Raw genomic sequence first — 25,615 nt, 5'->3', positions numbered from 1 at the left:
GTACAGGACACTTAATGTATGCTCCAGCTACCCAACCTGTGTAAATTCCTAATGTTCGCCTGAAGGCTTTTTTCTACTCACCAAGCCTCCCTAAGTCACAGTCAAAATTTTCATGGATATTTGACTACCCTACCAAGCTGGCATTTGAAAGGGATGGATCAAACATAAGAAAACATCTCCATAAGAGCCAGATTCCTTGTGATGGTTACCATCTTCACAAAAGGAAAAGACCATGGAAAAAGCTCAGGCAAGCTTACAAATGGAGTGTAAAAATAACAAAGGCAGAGTAAATAGCCCCCTGCACTCTCTATAAACCAAATGAACAGAAAGGCAAGGACCAAGGAAATTCATCTCATATGTTGGAAAAGGTTCTCCTGAGCTTGCACACCATCTCAAGAGGCTGTCAGAGTTGCTGTCTTAGAACCATAGAATTGCTAAGGTTGGAAAAGACCTTCAAGATCCTCGAGTCCAACTGTTAATGTAGCACGTCCACAGTCACCGTCGTGCAGCTGTTTCCTCTTGTCCTGTCACTTGTTACCTGGGAGAATGAGTGGTGTTACTGCCTTAAAGGATTTGATAGAATAACAGGCTCTTCTGAGACTTCTTTTGTAGTATTACTAGCTCATTTGGTATTCCTTTGAGAAAGCTTAATTCTCTTATCCATTTTCAGATTCCTTTGTCAGTAATATGCATAAACATAACCAAGGATCTCATGCAGATCTAGAAAACACCACATTTTTGAACTTTTAAGACAAACTGTTTTAAGACTTCATTTTCAGATACTTTCTCCCTTTTTTTTTGTTTTTGGGTTTTTTTGGTTAGGTTTTTGTTTTATTTTGGTTTTGATTTTCATAGAGATTTGATATGTAGTTATTATATGAATGGTTACTCTTTTCTTAAGATAATCACTGGTAAAAACTCTATAAAGAAATAAAAATATTTATAAGCATGTATGACCACGATAAAAGCCCCTCCTAGAGTAAGACAGATTTCAAAAATGGTTGGTACCCAGAAATAGCAATTCCTATTTGTAAACATGTTTTACATTATTCAAGATAATGAAGAAATGATTCTTCCACCAGGTTAATGAAAAATTGATTCTATTTCTTTTCTTTGCTCACCATTTCCTTCAGTAAAGCAAAGATTTCCTCATACATTCTGTGTTCAATGTTTCTGATAATTAATTAAACAATCGTGCATACATGAAATATGTAAAAATACATATTCTTCTTAAATTTAATTGGTAATTGAACAAGTTCCTACTGTGGATGTTTAGCCTCCATGACAGAGAAAGAGAGAAAGAGAAAGAGAGAAAGAGAGAAAGAGAGGAAGGAAGGAAGGAAGGAAGGAAGGAAGGAAAAGAAAGAAAGAAAGAAAGAAAGAAAGAAAGAAAGAAAGAAAGAAAGAAAGAAAGAAAGAAAGAAAGAAAGAAAGAAAGAAAGAAAGAAAAGAAAAGAAAAAAAGAAAGAAAGAAAGAAAGAAAAAGAAAGAAAGAAAGAAAAAAGAAAAAAGAAAAAAGAAAAAAGAAAAAAAGAAAAAAGAAAAAAAGAAAAAAAGAAAAAGAGAAAGAGAAAAAGAAAAAGAAAAAGAAAAACTGACTAAGGGAGTTTTTACCAAAACTTAATTGCACGTGTTATTTTAAACTTCCCATTTATTATTTCAGGTTTATTTCAAAAAATAACTATGTGTTGATAACAACACATCATTCATATAACTGCAATTATTTTAGCTAACTGTACAGAAATTAACAGTTGAATAGTTACATTGGTTAAGCTGTAATTGACATGATTTACAGAATTAGATCTTTAAAATTACAGAAAACCAATACTTCATATTTGAAGATGAACACATCCTATCTAAAATAATAAATTTATGCTATCTAAACCTAAAATTAATTTTCACATGATGAAGATAAAGAACTAGTTTTTCATAAACTTAATAAGCGTGCATTTCAAATCATGGTGGGGGGAAAAATAAAAGTATTCTATATTGTGATTGTTACCCTTTTCAAAGATAATTTGGAAGCAGTTTTAACTGACAGTTTTTGGAGACTATTAATATTCTTTTATTTAAAATATCTCTATGACATTATATTTTATTTCTGTCAAATAAACTGAACTATATGGCAGGGAAGTTATGTGATTCAACAACATAATATCTGTATGTGTGGATGCACATGCATATCTACATGTAAATATAAAAACAGAATATAAAACTGCTGTGAATTTGAATAGAGATATTTTAAATACAGCTAAAGACCAAAAATTAAAGCTGACCTTAAAAATTAGTTAGAAATACTTCTACATTTGAAGCTTTTACCTTCAGACATGCAAGGCGATAGCAAGGGTGATAAACCTAAATGCAAGAGTAGACAATAATTTGATTTCCTTCCTTCCTTCCTTCTTTCCTTCCTTTGTAAAATCAGAAAATTCTGTACACTTCAAAATATTTGTCTAAAATGCTGTACTGTGTGTTACTAATAGAAACAGGTAAAGATACTGAAGCAGACGCTCAGGTTCTTTACCAGCTGGGGATGAAAATAGATTTGAACGATTTCCATAGATGCTGTTATTCCCTGTTTGAACCTTGCTGTTATCTGAATTTGAATCTTCAAAGCTGAATATCTCTGAATTAATTATAGGCAGTATTTTTATGGCTAATAAGTACCTAATGAATTTATTTTAAGTATGTTAAAGATGGAGAAGGTTTTTCATCTATAATATAATTTGTAATATTTTATTTAAGCTTCTGTTGTTATCTCTATTTGTCTGTATCCTATGGATTCTTTATAGACACTCTTATGTTTCTGAACAAGACTTAGTTGTTTGTGTGCACTTTTCTCCACTAAATATTACAGCTTAACAAAGCAATTAATGTTCATAAACATTAATCATGTTCATAAATATAAATCATGTCTGGATGGCTGGGTCCCAAGAGTCATGGTGAATGGTGCTACATCCAGTTGTTGGCCATCACTAGTTAGGTTCCTTAAGGTTCACTACTGGGGCCAGTTCTATTTGTATTTTTATTAATGATTTAGAAGAGTGCATTGAGAGCACCCTCAGTAATTTTGCAGGTGACAGTGAGTTGGGCAGGAATGCTGATCTGCTGGATAGTACAAAGGATCTGCAGAGAGATTGGGACAGGCTGGATCAATGGGCTGAGGACAACTGTATGAGATAAGGCAAAGTGACAGGTCCTGCACTTTGGTCACAACAGCCCCATGCAGTGCTACAAGATGGGGAAAGAGCGGCTCAAAAGCGGCCCAGGAGGAAAGGATCTTGAGGTTGTGGTCAACAGCCCAGGTGACTAAGAAGGGCAATGGCATTCTGGCCCATATCATCAATAGTGTGGCCAACAAGACCAGGGCATGATTGTTCCCCTGCACTCAACACAGGTGAGGCAACATCTCAAATCCTGTGTCCAGTTTTGGGCCCCTCACTGCAAGAAAGACTTTGAGGTGCTGGAGGGTGTCCAGAGAAGGGCAACAGAGCTGGTGTAGGGTCTAGAGAGTGAGTCACATGAGTGGCAGAGTGATCTGGGACTGTTTGGTCTAAAGAAGAGGAGGCTCAAGAGAGATCTTATTGCTCTCTAAAATTACCCGAAAGGAGGCTATAGCCAGGTGGGGGTCAGCCTTTTCTCTCAGGCAACCAGTGACAGGACAAGAGGAAATGGCCTCAAGCTGCGTCAGGGGAAGTTCAGGTTGGACATGAGGAAGAATTTCTTCACTGAAAGGTAGTTAAGCATTGGAATGGAGAGCCCAGAGAAGTGGTGGAGTCACCATCCCTGGAAGCGTTCAAGAAACAACTGGATGTGGGACTTAATGCCATAATTTAGTTGTGTGGTGGTCCTTGTTAAAATATTGGACTTCACAATCTTGGAGATCTTTTCCAACCCAAATTATTCTATGATTCTATGATTCAAAATTATATAGATCTTCACAAGGACCTTGCTACCGAACTCCAGTTTCACTGACCTGTGCTGATATTATGTTGGGCAGCTACTGGAGACACTGTAATTGCTGTTTTCAGGCAGGGAAGGAAAAGAATACATGAAGGAAGTGTTCTCTTGACAGGAACAATATTTCAGCTATTTTTGAAACTTTAAAGGCAGAATTTTTGACAGAAACTACTTATTACTTACTATTGTACCAAGTGTGTGTAATAAATACATAATTTATGGGAGCTGGCCTTGAATATATACATTAACTCTTAGTGCACCTTATCCAGCTATATTCACTGTCCATATACCATAAGTAAGAAGCAACCCTGTGATGTGACATCCCTCTCTTCATTGCAGGGGTGGTGGCTGGGATTGGCCTGCAGACCCCATCCTCTACCATCATCGCCCATCCCCTTCCCATTCCTCAGGTGTGGCTCTGGGAAATGGTTCTGACCAGAAGCAAATGTAGCCTGAGCCCAAGTGGAGCGGAGTGGTCAAAAGTGGCGGCACTGGTGTGACAAGCAGCTGTGGGGAACAAAACAGTGGCAAAACCAACCCTAGGGGAGCTGAGCCCAGTGCAACAGAGTGGCAGCGCAGTGCAACATGAACGATTTAGCTTTCAGGGGTTTGTCCATCATTTTTTTCCATTGTCTTGGACTTGGGAATTGGGAAGCTCCTGACAACTTGTCTTTGCGAAAAGGCACATGGTGGTGAGCACAGGAATGGCTGCCATCTTATCTTTGGGTGGGGAAAGCCACATGGCTCCAACTACGGGGAGTGTCACCATCTTGGCTTTGTCCTGGTGGCCATGCAGAACTAGGTCGAGGTGATGAGCACCTTTTGCGTGTAAAGCACCTTTTTATTTGTTATTAGTATTGCTGCTATTACTGTGCATTTCTTATTCCACAGCTCTTTGCTTTTGGTAAATTGTTATCTCAACCCATAGTCTCTGCCTTTGTCCCTCTCTTGCCAAAGGGGGTGGTGGGAAGTGGGGTGGTTTATTTGTAGGTCTAATTTCTGACTCGTAGCAAACCACCACAGTAGTTTAAAGCAGATTACAACATGCTCTTACCTACCTTTGGATTAAATAAAAATCCATGCAAAAAAAAAGCATGAATACAGGTTGAGATGATAAACATATATTAAAGTATGTCTCAGTAGCTAAATTCAGCATTTATCTATACTTGCTGGAAAGCACAACATCAGATAATTAAGGTTTTCTTTATATAAACCGAGGAGATTAATTATGGTATTTTAAATATCATTATGGAATAATTGACAAATCTGTTTCCATTTTCATGGCTACTCTTACACATTTATCAGAAAATATTAATCTAAATATAACTAAACATTCTCCTTCAGGAGCTTAACTTCTAGGTTATTGTGATTTCCTTTTAAAGAGAACTGTCATCATCAGAAAAACCATGTTGAATATGCTATTGGACAAACAATATGATATGAAATGTCTCACACATTATATAAGCAGCTCATAGAATAATGCTTTTATAAACACATTATTTATTAAAAATCTCCTTCAGCACACACAAGCCAGAGAGCAATCCTCCTCCCTCTACCCAAGACAAAAACTGAAACAAACCAAAAAAAAAAAAAAAAAAAAAAAAAAAAAAAAAAAAAAAAAGTATGGCAGATAGTAAACCTTTCCAGTTGCTGATAAAACAATTTCCTCATTTTCCTTGCATCCTTGCATCACTGGACTAACTGCATCATGAATTTCTTTTCTAGCCACTCATTTGCTTTACACTTTGTTTTTGACTCTTTCTATTGCATATTAGTAGGAAGACCACTTTTATATCCAGATCCAGATAGAGAGAAACACTGTAAAGGGCTGAAAAAATCAGTGTAATCAGTATTAAAGATGCAGAAAGAAGCCTTGTTTCATATTTGGTCAATTAAAATGCAGTATAATTAAATATAGTACCTTATAACACATGCATAGAGCCCGCTGTCTTGTACCACTGTTGGTCGGAACCAAATGGAGTCTTCTTCTTTGCTCATTCTGGTTCCATCAAAAGCTATAGGTTCCTCAAAATCTCCGGGTCCAGAGCTTTTGTACCACATCAAACTAAGTCCAGCACTTTGGGCTAGGGAGTAATTAGCTCTAATATATCCATAAAAGAGTGCACATTTTATACGAACAGGTTCTCCCACTAGAACTTGATATTTCTTGTAATCCACAGACCAGTCAGTGCATCCATCAGCTACAAGAGAAGAGAAAATTACAAGAGATTGTCAAAGGCTTTGGAAAACACTACTCACACAGCAGTCTTTATTGTGGGAAAGTATTGCCTTTGAAAAAAGTCCATTGAGGGACTAGCAGTGTGCTTTTTATCCCTGAAAATTTAACTGCATTTTCATTATGTTTATGTCATGTACTTGTCTATAGTGGACAGAGCTATTAGGACACACATTGCTAAATGTTGATAATTTCTGAGCTAACTGAGCAATTGCTCTTTTGTCTTTTGTGGAACTCCAGCATGACCAGTTATAAAATACTGAAGTGAAATTAGTGCAACACAGAGGGCATGTGGTTCACAGGGTGTCACTATCTAATTTGAATCAATCATGTATCTTCAAGGTTACCAGGTAAATGAAAGTCTCAGAAGATATTAGGACAAGGAGCTGTAGTCTGAACCACAAAGTATGAAAGTATGGGATAGATTTGAAGGAGAAGACACTGTCTTTACAATAAGACCAGATGTGAAAAAAGATTCTTCCAGGAAAATTGCTATCAGTAATTTTAATGGGTTATTCAAGGACATTTTTAACAGATCTTAGTTGGAACTCCTGACCTTCCAGAACTACATTACAAATTATGGTTAATAATGTTTTCATTTTTTTCCTGTTGAATAGCATCAGCCCCTACCAATACTGTCCCACAATAACTGTTCATCAGAAAGCAATGCTAGATTTATTTGACATTCTGAACCCCAGTAACAAAACTAAACCCCAAGGCCAAAAAAACACCAACCTCAAACCATTTTCCCCTGTTTTTTTAATTAAGAATACCAAAACAACAGAAGGAAAAGAGCAGTTTTCTACAATGCCTTCCTTAAAAAAAGCTTATAATTTTTTTCTTAAGGAATTTCAACCATGAAAATTCACCACTAGGTTCATGCACTTAAAAACTCAGTGTCCAGTCTCAGCTAGTTAACTAGGCCCCAATCCAGTCAGTAGAAAGCAATCAGTACATCCAAAGGACAAATAATTTCATCTTAAAATTAGTATCTGTCTCAAATAAATATTTTGTCTTTGAATTTGATACTTTATTAACTTTAAAAGAGCTCAGATAGATAACTAGCTTAGAAAATCAACTTTTGCAAAGCTCAAGTTTCATCCGAGAATTGGTTGAATACTGACTTTAACAGAGAATTCAAACTGCTGTGCAAGATAAAGCAGTATTAGCATTTTAAACCTAGACAATATTTGATCTCTTACTTGGGAGAAAAACATACTAGATAGCGATTTTTTGAGATTTTCCTATATTTGGATAATGCCACAGTACTTATTATACATAGCAAAATAAGAAAGACTCAGACATCTTCACACATCCCTGTGTATGCAATAACCTAAGTTGATCCAATATAGAAAGATGGAGCAAAAAAAATAACAAAAACTTTAGAGTGAATTTGCATTGTGAACAGGATTCACACAAACAAATATTTCATATATCTTTGGACTGTCTCCTCCTGCATTTACTTTTACAACCAGGAAGGGAAAATAATATGTCCCTGTTCCAATTTTCCTACTCAACAGTTCCTAAAAATTAGTAACCATTACAAGGCCCTAATAAGACTTAGTTTTACTCTTGCATAAATTGAAGTGAATGGAAACAAAGCTACACTATTAGTTTCCCCTTAGGACTAAAGAAACTAACTTTCATTTATTTCAGAATTCAATTACATCTTTTATCATTTCATTTTTACCTTTCTGAAAGAGCATTTTCTCTCTCTCATCTGAGTTTATTACTCTCTGCTTCTAAGTCCCAATGCAAAAAATGAATTAACAGCCACATCTAAGCGGTGTTAATTTCATTATATAAGTTACCAGGTAATATCTTCTTCATCATATTTTATCATCAAATTGTAATCTTGCTTTTCACTGCTTAATTTAGCTAGTACACTTCGATTTACATTATTAGTCTGTTAGTTATATCTTCTCTCTCAGGATATTCAGTTCTAATCGCTCCCAATTCCTTTCACTTGCAGAATCTGTGAGAATATATTGCTGAATAACACAAACTCTGTTTCAAGCCCTTTGACTGGATGAAGGATTAACTATGCAGGGTAGATACCACTGACTTTGTTTCAGTATTATTTTTTTCATGAGGGACCTGGGGGTCCTGATGGATGGAAAGTTAAACATGAGTCATCAGTGCCCTGGCAGCCAAGAGGGCCAACCATGTCATGAGGGGCATCAGGCACAGCATCACTAGCTGGGCAAGGGAGGGGATTGTCCTGCTCTGCTCTGCACCAGGGCAGCCTCACCTTGAGTCCTGGAGAAAGTTTTTGGCACCACAATATAAAAAAGCAATTAAGCTGTTAGAGCATGTCCAAAGGAGGGCCATGAGGATGGTGACGGGACTGGATGGGAAGCTGTATGAGGTCACTTGTCTTGCTTAGCCTGGGAAGAGGATCCCAAGTCGAGACCCCATTGAGGTGTTCAACGTCCTCATGAAGGGAAGCAGAAGGGCAGGTCCTGATTTCTTCACTCTCGTGACCAGTGACAGGACTTGAGGAAATGGCATGGATCTGTGTCAGCAGAGATTTAGGCTGGATCTCAGGATACTATTTTTTAGCCGGTGGTTGGGCACTGGAACAGGCTCACCAGGGCAGTGGTCACAGCACCAGCCTGGCAGAGTTCACAAAGTGTTTGGACAGTGCTCTCAGGCACATGGTGTGACTCTTGGGGTGTCCTGTGCAGGGCCAGGAGTTGGACTTGATTTGATGGCTGCCTTCTAACTCAGCCTATTCCATGATTCTAGAAAAGCCTGCTAAGGATCACATGATCCAGCTATCCACTAAACTGTTTGTTCATTTTTTGGCACAAATCACATCAAAATGTTCCACCAGATATCTTAAGAGAATATCTACTTGTCCGGGTTTCAGCTGGGTTAGAGTTAATTTCTTCTCAGAAGCTGTTACAGTGCTGTATTTTGGATTCAGAATGAGAATGGTGTTGATAATACACTGATGTTTTGGTTTTTGTTAAATTGTTTTTATCCTAAATCAAGGACTCTTTATTATCATTATTGTAATTTACCATCATTACTGTACTTTATTTTAAATTATTAAACTGTTCTTATCTCAACATACAAGTTTTACTTTGATTCTCCTTCCCATTCCACTGGGGTGGGGGGGGGGGCAAGAGGGAGGGATTGAGCAAGTGGCTGCATGTTGCTTAATTTTTGGCTGGGCTTAAACACACGACATTACTCAAACTATTATGAATATTTTCATGCTCATGTTACGGATTTATATTATATCTTTTATCTAGTGGTGCTTGTCAAGGGTCAATACTGGGTCCAGTCCTGTTTAACATCTTCAGTAATGTCTGGATGATGGAGCAGAGTGTACCTTCAGCAAGCTTGATGATGAGACAATACTAAAAGGAGTGACTGATACCTCAGATGTGCTATCTTGTGGGTCCTCAAGAGTCTGGAAAAATGAGCTGACAGGAACATAATGAAGTTCAACAGGAAACCAAGGGGATGGACATGAAACAGCTGGTCTGCATTGGTCAAAGTATTGCCTGTAGGTTGAGGGAGTTGGTTGCCCTTTCTATTCAGCACTAGTGAGCCCACACCTGGAGTGCTGTGTCCAGCTCTGGGCTCCTGAATACAAGAAATATGTGCAGACTGCAGTGTCCAACAAAGGTCCACACAGCTGATTAAGGGACTGGAGCACCTGTGCAAAGAGCACAGGCTGAGAACTGAGACTGTTCAGCCTGGAGAAGGCTCAGGAGGGATCTTGGAAATGAATACAAATATCTGAAGGGAAGGTGCAAAGAGCCAGGCTCTTTCCACTGGTACCCAGTAACAGGACGAGAGGCAATGGGCACATACTGAAACATGGCAGGCTCTTTCTGAACACCAGGAAACAATTTTTTTTTGCTGTAAGGGTTACTGAAAATTCCCACAGGTGTCCTAGAGAGGTTGTGGATTCTCCATCCTTGGAGATATTTAGAAGCCAGAGACACATGGTGCTGAAAAAACATTTCTAGGTGGCCCTGCCTGAGCAGCAGGGGTTTGGACCGTATGACCTTCAGAGGTCTCTTCCAACCTAAACTGTTCTGTAATTCTGTGTTTTATTACAGTTACACTCAGTGATAATCTTAAGAAAACATATGTCCTCTTCTAAAAGTGGTCTTTGAATGAAGTGAACATGAGAGTGTTTCTCTTCCTGCTTAGAGAAATATTGTACCAGTTAAATTGCCACCACTGACATTCAAGTCACTTAGAACTGTATTAACCTTATTACAGCTGGAAGGCTTAATACCTTAAAAATCTTCTAGGAAAATCCCCACACTACTGCTTAGCCAATGTGCTAATCTATGTGAAGGTGCTAATTCAATTTTTTCAGATGTAATAGAAGTTCATCATTCCCATCATAAGACACAGACATCCTCCTGTGATATTTTCTGATAACTGATATTTCAGGGGATAACTGTTGATCTCAGCATAAAATGCTCCCAATTCCATCGTAACTGAGGAATATAAACAGAAGCTTAAAACCACATTATGAAAAGAAAAACAGACTTTCATATCCTTAAAAATTATACTACTGTGAACACTCAGATGATGATAGCACGCATGCACCGTAGCAAACACTTTCTATGTACACTCTGCATGTGGTGTGTAGAATACACGTGCATTTTTCAGTCTAGAAAAACTTGAATGCATCAAAAACTAAAAAACATTTAAAAAGACCCAAACATTTATTCAGAGAATTCTTTTCATTTTTATATTGACATTGCTACCTTAAAAATGTTACATCTTTACATGTTAAACGTGTGTTAGTCTTTGTAAATAGGGACAGAAAACAAAAGCTTAATGTTCATTCAGATTTTTAATATCAAAAAGATTACTTATATTCAGTTTCATATTGTAACTGTGTCCATTTCTACTTTGACTGGATTTTTTTTTCTTTTTTTTGTGCATAAGTAGGGCACTGACCACAGAAATCATCTAATGTTTCCTTTCTTAATTATGGCTGCTACTGACACAAAATCAACACCTACAATTATGGGGGTTCAAAACAACTATGGGGAAAAAAATAACACTCAATACTTTTTGATGTTTTTATTTATATCATCGCACCATCAAGCAGTCAATCATCTTTTATTTTATAAAATGGAAAATACTTGAATAATTCAACAGCTTTGAAATTTCAGAACTGCCTTCAAAAGAATGGTTGTAGTCCCTGATCTCTATTTTAATATGCTGCTAGTTATTGCTACACATAATAGCACAAGAGAGGGCCCAGGATAAATATCATTCACTCTGTTATTTCCTTGAGTGATTTCAGGGTATGAAACAAACCACACTGCATCACTGTCCTAATAATGAGATCATTCTTCTCAATGAACAAGCATCTTGCAGGCTGCACCTGCTGGATAGGACCCAACACAGAATATTTAACATTACTAAGAAGGTCTTCCCCTTAATTTTTTGGTACCATATGTATCATTTTCAAGGTAAAATTCAGTGCTGAAAAGGACAAAATATAAAGCCAATAACTCCTGGGTCTGCTCCTACAGCCTAGTCTCATTCAAAAGCTTCAGTTCAAAATACAGGTTTCAAGGTTAGAAAAGGTCTTCAAGTTTTCAATACATTGGTTAAAATCTGATTTCCAGACATCTAAACAAATTAGGTCTGACAGTTCAAAACAGTTCTAAAACATTTGCAACAGAAATAGCAAGTTATTCTAAATTTATTTCACTTAATAGTACTTAATAAAATAAAAACTAGCAGATTTATTTTTTCCTGCTTATCCATGTTTGTAATTCTGTTCTTAATTTAATTTTATATAAAGAGGATTATGCAATGTCACCGTGTCTTCTATTTTTCAGCTACTTCAGGGATTTTTAATAAGGCATTTGCAAACCTGACAAAGTGATATCATAAGTCACAAAAAAATTCTGAAAAGTGGGTATGTAAAGGAGAAAGCACCAGCTCTTGTTCCTAAAGCTGGAAAATTGTCAAGAAGGGCCCTAGGGGATGCAGAAATAAGATGGCAGTATGTACGGAGAGTAAATATGATGGGTAGAGAAAGCAAACAAAGGATATTGCATACGTGCAGTAAGATTTTTGGGTAGGGTGGAGAATAGGAGGCATAACAGGTCAAGAAAACAGGCTTTCCTTAACTGGCTGCTCATGAAACATCATTTCAAAAGTTCATTGAGCAATGCATAAGACTCAAAGTGACCTTTAAAACAAGTTTCTCAACAATATTTTACCGTCGAAATCACAGTCTGTTCTGGATTACCCCTCTTTACCCTGCTTGTTACTTTCTGCTTTTTGCTTAGACTAGCTAGCATTACAAAAAAAAATAAAACTGAAGTTTTTATACTTTATAGCACACTCATTACAGTGCCTGAGCCAATTAACTCCATGCAACATAACACATGGTATTCCAGTGTGGGTTCTCATTATGAAGACATGCAAAGATTGTCTATTTTTGTTTTGCATATGCTTTTATTTGATTAAAAAATAAGCTCTGACAGGAGTAAAGAAGCAGAGCTTAAAAACACAACACATTATGGGAATGACAGAAAACATGGTCAGTTCTATTCTTAAACTGCTTAGATTTTGTTTTTTCAAAGTACTGCCAGTATAAAATTGGAAAAATGAAAAAAAAAAGAATAATTATTAGTACGAATATTATCAAATGATCACATCAGGTATTTATACACAATTAAATTTCCTTTTGCACTGACTTCTGTTACAGCTTTGCATATTGCTATGCTGCACTTCTGTTGCATATAGCATTTTCATTTTGAAAAGGCATTTTTCATTCTCTTGAAAACTCACGTAAAAATTACATTTGAGGCTAAAAACATATATTTTGTTCTCAGTCTAAAACTGTGTAGTGGCTGTCATGAGAGGGTGCCAGTAATGGAAAGAGATGTTGAATGTCATTTCAGGGAAACAGAAAAATTATTTTGGATATTGTCATCTATTAAAGAAGTTAGCTCCTAAAATTTGCACTTCTCCCAAATCCAGTGAAGTTTTAAAAGTGGTAGATTTGGTCATTGAGGAATCTTGGCAAATGCACTAGCCCATAAGAAGAGGAAAAATGAAAAAAGAAATGTATGTCTTGCCATAAATTAATTAAAAATGCTGTGTTTCTTGGCTTCAGAATACTGCATTAACATGAAACAGAGTATATATGCCTATGCATTGGGCTACTTAGAGGCATAATAAGCATGAAAATACCCTTATGTCAATCTGGTAGGAAGTTTTTTATGTCATTCTCTCTTTTATCTTATCCAAGACAAATTAAATAGAATTTTTTTCTGAATTATTGATAATCCTTTAATTACCACAGTTATGTTGTAGAAAAAATTAAACCAAGAAAGTTATTTTAAGAAAAAAAAAATAGAATAAATATACTGTTCAAGACAGACAAATGCAGGAGCAAATGCTGCACTTCCTAAGTTCCTACTGATGCCATGATGATTTTTTGCCTTTTCTTTTATACCCCTGTGATACCTTTTACAACTTCTGTATTCTTAGTGCTTTTTGCCTACATTCTTGGACTTGTTTGTTCAGCTAGGAGACTAAACATTTTAGAAGCTTTGTAGTTAGAGATCAGTGTGCCCCAGACCCCAAGGTCCTCTCCAGAACATATTCTGTAAACCAAGATAGAACCATCCAGGGGAAGGTTCCTTGGGGAGGGGGGCTCACTTGAGCCTCTCATTGGGAAATCTTTGATAGATATGCTAATTAGTAAAACATACAATGTTATACCAGATCTTTTGGGGGTGTGCATTGCAGTGGGCATTGAGGTGCATTTGACGTAGACATGGTGCACCTAAGGATCCTTAAAATAAATACCAAGGTAAAATCCCTTTTTCCCTTCTAACCATGTTTGACTCTTGATTTTAAGACCAAGAAAAGGCATTACTACTCTAAATCAGGAGTTTTCCCCTGTTGGTTATTCAGTCCCTTTTGCTTCTTCCAAATTCTCCTATTCTGTTTCACCATGTCATATAAATTAGGAAGCTTCATAAACACACACTTTAAAGGTATCCTGGCTGGACTGACTGATCAGGTTCTGCTGGATTGACCCCAGGCCAGCAGCCAAGCATCCCACAGCTTCTCAATCACTAAGCCACATATGCAACAGAACAGGGGAAAGAATAGGAAAAGCAAAAGCGAGAAAATTCATTGGTCAAGATAAAAGTAGTTTAATAAGTGAAGAGAAAAAAACCCATGAGTGATGTATAAGCACTCCCTCATTATCTCCCACAACCCACAAGCAGACCAATGCCCAGCTGGTCTCTGAACAATGGCTACCTCAATCGCCAAAACCTCCCAACTTTTATTTCTGATCATGATGTTATTTGGTGTGGAATATCCCTTTGGCCAGTTTTCCCAGCAGAGTCCCCTCTCAATCTCTTTCCCCCACCCCTAAGGAGTAGAATGGGAAAAAGAGAAGTCTTGATGTGGTGCAAGCACTGCTCAGCAGTAGTCAAAACATTGGTGTGTTACCAATACATTTTTAGTACAAATCCAAAACAGAGCACCATAAAGGCTGCTGTGAATAAACGTAACTCCATCTCGGCCAGACCTGGTACACAGGTCCCTAATCTTCTGCGTGCTTCTGTCTGCTACTTTCTTTCAATTATTCATTTTCAGCTCAGGGACTGTACGTACATTTACACTTACAGCATAGAGATGGCAGCATAATTTAATCAACAGCCACAAAACACAATAGTTTGCTTACTAGATTAATTTCCAAAGCCTGATATTAAACTGCATTAATTTCTGTGCCCATCTGAAATGAGCTGGTTCTTCTTCATTATATTTACTATACAACTTTATTTGAGGGCAGTTCTACATCCTCTTTCACAGAATGACAGAATAGTCTGAGCTGGAAGGGACCCACAAGGATCAGCAAGACCAGCTCTTAAGTAAATGGCCCATATTGGGATCAAACCCACAACTTCGGTTTTATTAGCACCAAATCCTTTGTATTCTTTTTTTGGCTATACCAGTATATCTGTGGTTCTTTTTGAACCTTAAGAGTGCAAGTTTCTTTCCTCCTTGCTCCCCAAACATATTGTGATTTATTTTGAAAGACAACTTCCACCCAGTGTCACTATCACACAATTTCTATATAATGTGTAACTTTTTATATAATCTTTCATATATATTACATATATACGTTTAGAATCTCAACATAAGTATGTGAGGAGGTCAAGTCTGGTACATGCCGGTCTTAAACCTCCCTCTGGAATGACTAAACAAAGTAACTGAAACAAAATAGTGACTAAGCCTGAAGAGAACTACCACGGGGAGAGATTACACTAATTTCTAAAAATTGAACGAGCACATGTAAGGGTACTTTTTTCCTTTAGAAAGGAGATTTCCCAAAAAAGAGAATCTCTGGGCCATACTGGTGTATCATGTTGCATAGCAGATGGCAAATTATTTAATCTCTTCCATAATCTCTCTTTATTGAAACTATTTCTGAAAATACATTCTGTTCACCAGCAGCTTTGTTTTGGAGATTATGAGGAAGACCAAGGAGTTTTTCATGTTGGAATTTCAGTAGCACTCGAGTTAACAGCTGCACTGTATACCTCTAAACTTTTTCCTACAAAGAACTCAGTTGCTTAATATCACAAAGTTGCTGAATATCAGCTGAACTGCAATAACTAAATATCTGAGAACTATCCTCTTGGAGTAAATATAAGAAAATTCAACAGATTAGTTCATAACACAAGAGGATTAAAATTAATCAAATTACAACATGTGCATAGGAGAGCACAATTATCTTGTTGCTGTGACTGATCTGGTGGAAATTTCTTAAACTGCATTATCATGACTATGTGACTAGCACTGTACAGAAATGCAAAGAATTGCAGTGAGAGCTTCAGAAAGAGCTGAAACCCAAAGAAATACTTTATTTCAAAAAGACTTTGAATCCAAGTATCATTCTTACTTTAAAATTTCAAAGATTGAAAAAGTTCTAACCATAAAAAGTATAAATAGGCCATGATGTTACCAAGAATATACATATTTTTAAAAATTACATATTTCTGTTTATTATTCTGTTCTACATTACTTTCACTCCTAAAATACTGGGAGAAAGTAATGTATGGAAACTGGGATCTTAGATTTAAAATATCAATATTTTTTGTGAAAGAATATGTTAACTGCATACAACTCCTAGTGATTTTGATGGCTGTTTCTTGCTTGCTGGTAGCCCTGCTAGACCGAAACTGCAGATATGGATTTATTTAAAGCCATATCTATGTCAGACAGCAATTTGTGTCTATACCTGCAACTAAATATAAGTTAGAATGCAGTACAGCATTAGAGAGCACAAAGCAGTTCTAGGAAGTTTTTATTTTTCTTTACTCAATATGACAAAGTAATTCATTTTTCCCAAAGCAGGCAAGAATTTTTTTAATAATCTTCAGCATATATCACTGCTTCAGTTTGATTTACTGTGAGTGCATTTGCATGCAGAAAGAATTGACCTAGCAACAGCAGTGCTCTTGAACAGGGATATGACGTCAATATTTATATCAGTATGTTAATACAAATGTATGGTGCCATTAGGAATCTGTTAAGCAAGGCTTTAGTAATCATCAGCAGTTTTGAGATGCTCCAGAAACATTTAAACACTTGGAGAGAGAATAATGTCCTCTTCCCATAGATGTTTTGGGGTAGGTCAGTGAAGCAGAGGTGGAGGGAAAGGCTGAGTCTGGGAGGAAGGAAGGAGGCACAGGGCAGAGAGGTCTGGAAGGGCAGATGCTCCGTGGCCTGGTTACGGCTGTCAGGGCCCCCTGGTGTGGCCTGGATATGAACATCATTGCACTGGGAGACAGTGTCAGATCAGGACCTGCATTTTGCTGCCATCAGACAGGGCAAATAATGACTAAAGATGGGGAAAAATCCTCACAAACTGCACCCTTCATGCAGCTGTGTCTTCAGCAGGTGACACATTTACTTTAAAATGTTATTGTCCTTGTAACTGTCTATTCTGTTATTACATATCTTAGTTTCAAAAAATATACACTGATAATAGATGCTGGTACACTGCTTTTTGTATATGTGGACAAGCATCCAGCTTTTGGGAAAGACACATTTTCCTTCTCTTTTGCATTTCTTTTTAGTCACAAGAGCCCTTTAACATTTTCTGTGTGAATGACTGAAAGGAAAAATAAATTCTTGACTTTACTCTGAAGCTTACTACCAGCACACAGAACAGCACCAGCTACCATAATGATTAGGAAATACATATTAACCACAAGGAACTTAGGAAGTGCAGCATTTGCTCCTGCATTGGTCTGTCTTGAACTTCATGAAAGACTTAGAAAGAAACAACAATATTAACTGAACTTTAAAGAGAAAATATTAACTATGGTAAATCTTCACTCCAGGATTACAAAAAGTCATTATAAATCTGTTTGTACACTTTTTTTCTGTTTTAGAAGAACCCATATTATTACAGCATCTGGCATTTTCCTTCCTTTTTTTTTTTTTTTGGTCCATATTAAGTCAAGAAGCTAAAGCTTATGAAAGTTATTAAATTTTGTAAATCTTTGCTCCCCTCTTTGACATTTCCTCTGTTCCCATATGCCACATTTGCCACACTTGAGACAGCTTACCAAAGAGAAAGAGGTCACCAGAGTAATACAGTAGTTCAGTACTTTAATCTCATTAGGCAAAGGAAATTAAAACCACTACTATTTGAGTTTTAGAAGAAAACTTTACACCTTTCACCAAAGTTTACTTTAAAGCTTAGTATGAATGCTTTGTTTGAAGCAAATCTAAAGAAATATAAAGGATTTAATTGAGTTAGGAATCCAAATCCCACAAGACTCAGATAAAAAGGCTCCTCAGGTACCTCGGTGGATCAGGTAAGCACACTGGTGTGCTTAGCTGCATTGAATTTCAAAGACAAAATCAAAACATCAGAGTATTTCCTTTTCTTTCTTTATGCTATATTCTAGAATACATTCAAAATTAAAACTTAGTAGATAAAGCAAACAAAATACATTATTGTACCAAAATACATTTTTGCACCCTGATTCTAAGGATACCCTGGAAATATTTTTTGAATGAAATTCTGAAAACATTTTCAATAAGAAAAGGTTGTCATCTTCAATTGAAAGACAAATTTTTGATGTATTATAAAACAAATTTTTCATTCTGGTTAAATGAACAGACACAAGAATATTTATTTCATTGTGGAACCGCTTTTTCCTACATGTCCATTGTGACTCATGATCAGGTTAGATGGCTCAAATTTGCCCTAGCAAGAGCTGTCCCAAAGGGGAATGAGAGTACCCAAAAGCTGAGTCAATGGGAAGATGAGAGATACCAGGAACTGTCCCAGTGGGAAGATGAGAGACACCAGGGGTTGTCCCAATGGGGAGAAAATGCCAGAAAGAAATTCATAAACCCAGCTCAGCAACCATGCTGAAATGAAGTCCAACAGGTACTTCTGGCAGGGAGAGATCATGACCACTGGTTCCTGGTTCATCAATCCAAGAAACCTACTGACTCAAAGGAAGAGAAAGACTGAGCATGCAGACTAATTTGCATAAAAAATGAGGGAATCTTTTAAACAATAGAAGATAGAACACTAATTAACTAGAGAATCATATAATTTTTAGTCAATGAACATTAATGCCTTGGTTTGCTAATATATGTAAATAATGCCAAGTATTGATAGTTGTGATGCTGGCTTTGTAGATTTGTAATCCAGCACACCTTTCTGTGCAGACTGAAAATAAATCCCTCCACTCCGTGGGGGAATGGCTTCTTACACAGCATGAACGAACCCACTTTTGGATAACAGCTTCACCATGGACACATTACTAAAACATGCTGATTTTCCAACTGTGCTCACCTATTCCTGGTCCATCTTGGGAGCAAGACAAGTGCAGACAAGACACCTGGTATTTGAAACGTAATCATTGCACAGTTGCTGTGACCAGGATGGTCACCAATCACCACCTTATCCACAAGAGCCTCTCTGGGAACAAGCAACAAATCACGCAGGGCACCTCTCCAAGTCAGCTCCCTGAGTCCTGGACCAAGAAGCAGTCATCCAGGTGTTTTAGGAATCTCCTGGGCCTGTTTCTACTAGCTGCATGGTGTTCCTAATTAACACCCACAAGCTGAATTCCCCCATGAAGACAAGGGCAGTTGATTTGGAGGCATCCCTAGGTTCCTCAAAAAATGAATTTTTGGTGCCACTGTCTTGGCTGGGTGGCCAAGAGCCAGCCCCCCATGATGATAGCCACTTCATTTGTTTTTTCCTCAGTCCTTACCTAGAGGCCTAGACATTGCAGCCCTTTCATTACATCCAATGCTCACAACCGTGCCTGGAACACATTCACAGTGGTGCCCTGCACGCTCACACGCTGCAGAGCTGAACCAGACAATCACAATGGGGCCTTGCACACTCCTCTGCTACCGCTGTGCCCTTCACACCACACTGCAGCAGTGCACTGGTGCTCACAACAGTGAGCTGTGCACACTCATACTCAGCGGGGCCGTGCCTCTTTGCACACTCACAGGGGTGCCCTGCCTGCACACCCCACTCGTGCTCACGATCCCGCTCTGCACACACCCCTTCCTTAAGGAACCTGGCCTGCAAATTCAGTGAGCCTTTCCAGCCTCTGAAGGAATGAATGCTTGTATAAAGGAATTCAATGAAATTAGAAATGGTTGTAAGAGCACCTTATAACCCAAATATTCCTCTGAGACTAGCTTTTATTGAGTGATGCTTCACTCTGTTTGATCTCTGTACTGTCTTTTTGCTACCTCAAATGCACTGAGGTAAAGAAAACGCTAGTATATTTTTCAAGATAAGGTCAGAGAGCTGAAATAGATTTTGATCTGTGATTATTTAAAACTTCTTCAGGGATTTTTCTATTTAAGAACTAATTCACCTTCTATGTATCTTCACTGTCCTCCTCTGCACATATAGGCACACTCAAATATACAATTTAATTATTAATGACTAATTTTGCTGCACGGTATAAGAAATACCAATGAGAATGATATCTGAGTGCAATCTGGAGCTGCACATTTTGAGGGTCACTAGTGTCATAGCCCTCTGCTAATACCATGGGAAGGCAACAGGTGGAATGTACAAATACAGGATCATATATATTTCAGAAGAAAGGAGATGTGACTGAATAAGCCAAATAGCTATAGATCCCATCATCTGTACAGCCAAACATGAATTTGTGGGTTTATATCCAGACGGAGAGGAGAAAAAAGACTAGGGACTTTTTCTATTAGGAAAAAAAGAAAGTGCTTCCATCTTTTTCTCTTCCAAACGAAAATAAATAAAATTAAGGATAATGAAGTGGAAAAAGTATATCAAAAATATGAGAAAGAACCAAGACTGGATAATCCTGAAGAGCAGACAAGACATATGAAAAAACAACATATTTAATAAAGTTCCATATGCTTTTCATTAACAGAAGTGTTTATATTGCTCCTAGTCTTGTTTTGTTTTGTTTCTCCTCAGCATCCAAGTTTTCTCATGTGAATACAATAGCAAACAAGTGCTTTCCTGCAACAGCTCATATTATCTCCCCATCTTTTCTGGGATATATAATGTGTACCAGTTTAGAAAATGTTCCAACACAAAGTTCACGCATTAACATGTTTGACTGTTTTATGATGTGTTAAACCTAAGGTCTCTCTCTTTCTGGAGAGAACTGCAAATTCTGGTAGACAGATAGAAGAAGACATAGAAGAGCCTAAATTTGCAAGACTGAGTTCTGAATTTCTAAGCAATTGAAACAGTGGGGAGGAAATTTAGCCTAAATACAAATTCCCTTGTGTTAATCAAGTTATTTATTTTGCTTGGACTTCCTACAGCTTTTATGCCTTTGGATAAAAATGCTAGGGTCATTCTAGTGTCTTCAGTCGGTGTTTAGACCAAGTTAACTGCCTGAAATACGGTTACAGTAGGAGAGCAAAAGTCTACCAGGACTCTCTAAGAAGCCAGGAGAAAAAACCAAAACTTATGCAAATATACATATGCACATGTTTTCTTTTTTTGTTTGGTTGTTTTGGGGTTTTTTTTGGTTTGGATTTTTTTGGTTTTTGTTTGCTTTGTTTTGTTTTGTTTTTTTTTTTCCTTGTACCTATTCCATTACTATTCTGAGTAGGAAAAAGACAGCTTACATATTTTTATAAGGCAGGATAAGGTTGGCTCGACTGGGCCTGCACTGACTGGGCATGAAACAGCCCAAAATTAGCACAGTAATGCACAAGCTGTTAAGTTTTGTACTTCAGGTTGGGAGTAGCTCTGTGCTGATGAGACTGCACAGCTTCCAGCCTGGAGAGCTGCAAAGCTCACAGTTGTCAGTGCAGGCATCTCCACTTAACACATAACTTCTACTTCCCCTTTGAAGATGAGCTCAGCCTCTGAAAGCCATCAGAGCAGTTACAGCAACCCCTCATTCATTGTTCACACACCTTCCCCAGGGTTTCATGAGTACTGCCATCCATTGTCCCATTTTACAGCAATAAATTAGTGCCAGTCCAGCAGCTCAAGATGGCTGTTCACATGGTATTTCTCAGCACATTAGCCAAACAGTAGGAAAAGGCATTCCTGCCTCTCATTGAGTCTCATTTTACACTTTGGTTTGCCAACAGAGTAAGAAATAGTATTTATCAAGCTTGTCCTCAACACAGTCTTCTTAATGTCAAGGGAAAATTGTCTTTGAGAGTAAAATTGTCTCCAGCTGAGCACTGTTTTATGCACTGCTATGTTGCAGTGTGTAAGTAAACTTAGTTCTTACACTGGTCATCAGCAGCTTAATTACCACATTCCTCTAAGGCTTGATCTTTAATGACAACAAACATACCTGAGGAAAAGTTTAATTCCTTTGTGGCTTAACCACAGCAAACAAAGTCTTTCACCAACATGAATAAAAAAGATTACAGCTTTACAGAAAAGACTGATTAATACAAATGACCCTGATATGTAAGATTTTGACACAAATCTTTTTCTCTTTCAGCTAACCTTTGAAATTGAGGCCAACATTTTTCTAGAGGATTATTTTTGTTTAGAAAAAGTCACATTATAATACACAGACCTACTAGCAGCAAAACAGAATAAAGAAAATCTAAGGTAAGATTAGATGCCTCCTAAAATGGCAATTGCAAATCTGTTCTTTAATGTGCCACAAACCCAGAGGGGCAGGTAAGGAAATAAAATCAAAATATGAACACATCCACTGTATAATTTGTATGAAATTTGATGTGATTGAACCTCACTGTATGGCATACGTTGTATTATTTCACACATTTAATAGAGAAAATAAATGGGATAAAGTACATAAGTATTAATCCCAAGATTCTCACAGACTTCATCCTCAGGAGTTTTGTTTTCTCTTTCCTCAGAACTGATTTTTTAAATGGTGACAGAAGAAAGAAAGAAAGGCTATTTTTACTTGTAGGAATTGAATGATCGAAACTAAAATCCAGGTCTCCTATTTAACTCGGGACACTTTAGATGATTATATATGAACTCTAGATGATATGACATTTTCATTATTATAAAAATATTATTGGTAACTCCATAGTTAAGGACACATTGAGATTTTTTGCTGAAAGTGATTCAAATTCTTCCATTTCACACTTCATTGATTGAATCCCTTTTCCAGAGTTAACACAGTATCTTCATAGCAGAACTGATTTTCTTTTTCTCAAAAATGTTATCTCTGAGAGAAAAAAACCCAACACATTAAACCGATCCCTTCCAGATTTTTCTTTCATCTTCTAAACGCCGGCTATATTCCTTCTCAAAATCATGACAATCACACAGTTCAAATGTACATTATATAGCTTTGTATATAACCACATCTTAGACAGGTCACATTTCAAAACACATTTTATTCCATTTATGCATTATAACTCTCTCATAAAAAGTGAATTAGAAACCTAAACCTTCTTTTCTCTTTTCTACTATTCAGCATCTCACCCTATCTCTATCCCTACCTATTATCCAGTTTTTTGAAGAAGAGATAACTACAGAATCCAGCAAAGTTATCTGTTCAATTCACTGAAATCAGGTTCAAAATTAGGTCAGTCTTAATAAAAATTATTTTTGGAATGAAAAATGGAAAAGAAAACAAGGGGACAACATTAAAGTCAAAAATATATTCACTTTTCCTTGCCAAATAATTGTAATTTATATTCATATTACTGCAGAACAACATTAAACTTCATGTAAAATATCAGTACTTGAAATAAAAAATTTAATAGGCTTGTTTTTTTTTTCTCTTTTGTTTATGACAAAATGGTCAAACATTGCTATTTATAACAAATCCAGATTTTAAAGTGAACACTCCTTCACAAAATTGTATTACCAACCTCTGGATTTTCCTTATCTAGTAAAAATTCCTGTTTTCCTTCCATTGGAAATCTCCTCTTCTATAAAGAAGCCCCCTGACTTGATGCTTAGTCAGGAATCACTTAACTACCTGCATGTGGACTGCTGTGGTGGGTTGACCCCAGCCAGATGCAAGGCGTCCACCAAAGCTGCTCTATCACTCCCTCCTCAGCTGGGCAGGGGAAAGAAAATACAGCAAAAGGCTAGTGAGCTGAGATAATGACAGTGAGAGATCCCTCACCAAATACTGCCACAGGCAAAACAAACTCAGCTTGGGAAAATCAGTTTCATTTATTGCCAATCAAAATCAGAGTAGGATAATGAGATGCAAAACAAGTCTTAAAAATGCCTTCTTCCCATCCCTTGGTCCTTCTTGAGCTTAACTTTACTCCTGATTCTCCACCTGTGTCTCTCCAGTGGCACAGGGAGATGGGCAATGGGTGTTATGGTCAGTTCATCACACGTTGATCACATCTTCTGCTGCTTACTCCTCGGAGAGAGGAGTCCTTCTCCTGCTCCAGCGTGGGGTCCCTCCCACAGGAGACAGTCCTCCACAAACTTCTCCAACTTGAGTCCCCCAGAAGAAAGTTCTTCATGAACAAGAGACCAGTTGGTCTCTATCTTTTTCCTTGCCTGTCATCACTTTTCCATCTGTATTGGAGTGTGGTTTCTGATTAGTGGGAAAGAGGGCATTCATATTTTGTGTCTAGTCCATTACACAGATGTCAGGTATATATCTCTTCTCAGTTATCTTAAATCTTTTCCTGTTCTGCTGTTGCTGGAGGGGGCCAGCACAACAGATGAACTACAGCCCAGCTAACTGACAGAGGTATTAAAAAATGTATTTGTCTAAAAAAGAGCAGAACTTACTCCACTGCAGCCAAGTATACTAAAACTGTCAGAAATGATCAAATTAGCAATTCCCTTAAACACTCGTGAGAGAGCAAGGGTTTCATTTTGGCAAAAAGGTTTTAGAAATATAATATTTTTTTGCTGTTCTTCGATTTCCAGACATACCGGAAATTTTCAGCCTGACTAGAAAATGAATTAATTTATAAATTCTTCACTTCATCTTTGAGTCTGATGCTTTCTATTTTAAGGTATTATTTTACCTGTTTTTTTGTTTGTTTCTTTGTTTTGGGGGGCTTTTGGGTTTATTTTTGTTTATTTTTAATTTTGCCACATATATCCAACATAGCACTATGGAGTTAATAAATAGTCTGCTGTGGAAAACTTTCAGTGTAATATAAATTTGTTCCTATTATGATACAAATAAACCTCTTGACAAGGAAATAGAAAAAAGTTTTCAGAACTAACTCACTGTGTTATGTGACAGATTTTTTGTTTCCAGTGTGAAATATCCTGCAGATCTATTGTGGAAAGCATGTTTTAAAGACCCATTTGAATACCAGCTCCCATCACGGCATTCAATGATGTAGAATTATTAACCTCTTTGTGAATCTAGCCCTATTGAAAAGGTAGCTACATAATGTTATTACATTAATAAGTAAAAAGAATTAACCACTGCAGATAAAAGGCATTGAAATTAAATTTTAAAATGTTAGTATCAAAAAAGTTACATAGTAAACATAAGGTAATGAAAAATCATCCAAAAGTAAATAAGGAACTGAAGATTTCATAAGTTAGTATTTTGATCTATTTCTTGAGTTGCCAACAGCAGCTTAGCTTTTAATTTAATCTGCATATAAATGCATTATTCTATCATTTATTAGAAAAATCATAAGATCCATTTCACTAAAATGAATATGTAGAGATACTGGAGGTTAATGAAAATAACCTTTCACATGAAAATATGTGATATATACTCAAATATTAAATAAAATGAATTATGCACAAACAAAAATGAAATTCATCAAGTTTTATCACAAAAAACCTACTCCTAAATACTATTGTACAGTGCACCTACTAGGTACAGACTGAAATAATTTAAAAATGCACACTTTTTCTCTTCCGTTATAAAGTAATCCAATTATTTTAATGGCAGAACAGGGCCAGTTCTTCTGAGTTAATATTTCTTGTTGTCTATC

At 36.9% G+C, this 25,615-nt stretch overlaps 1 protein-coding gene across 2 annotated transcripts in view; it reads right to left on the bottom strand.

Annotated features, from left to right (window-relative positions):
• Window positions 1-25,615, bottom strand: part of IL1RAPL1 (interleukin 1 receptor accessory protein like 1) — a 697,132-nt gene that overhangs the window by 317,818 nt on the left and 353,699 nt on the right. For both annotated transcript variants that reach the window (XM_010394520.4, XM_010394522.4), the window contains exon 3: window positions 5,882-6,161. In XM_010394520.4, coding sequence (XP_010392822.2) covers window positions 5,882-6,161 — 280 coding nt within the window. The remainder of the gene's footprint in view (window positions 1-5,881; window positions 6,162-25,615) is intronic.

This window comes from Corvus cornix, chromosome 1 (genome assembly GCF_000738735.6).
Source record: "Corvus cornix cornix isolate S_Up_H32 chromosome 1, ASM73873v5, whole genome shotgun sequence".
In the NCBI taxonomy this organism is placed as follows: domain Eukaryota; kingdom Metazoa; phylum Chordata; class Aves; order Passeriformes; family Corvidae; genus Corvus; species Corvus cornix.
The sequence above is the reverse complement of the archived record's forward strand: the minus strand, read 5'-3'. Positions and strand labels throughout refer to the sequence as shown.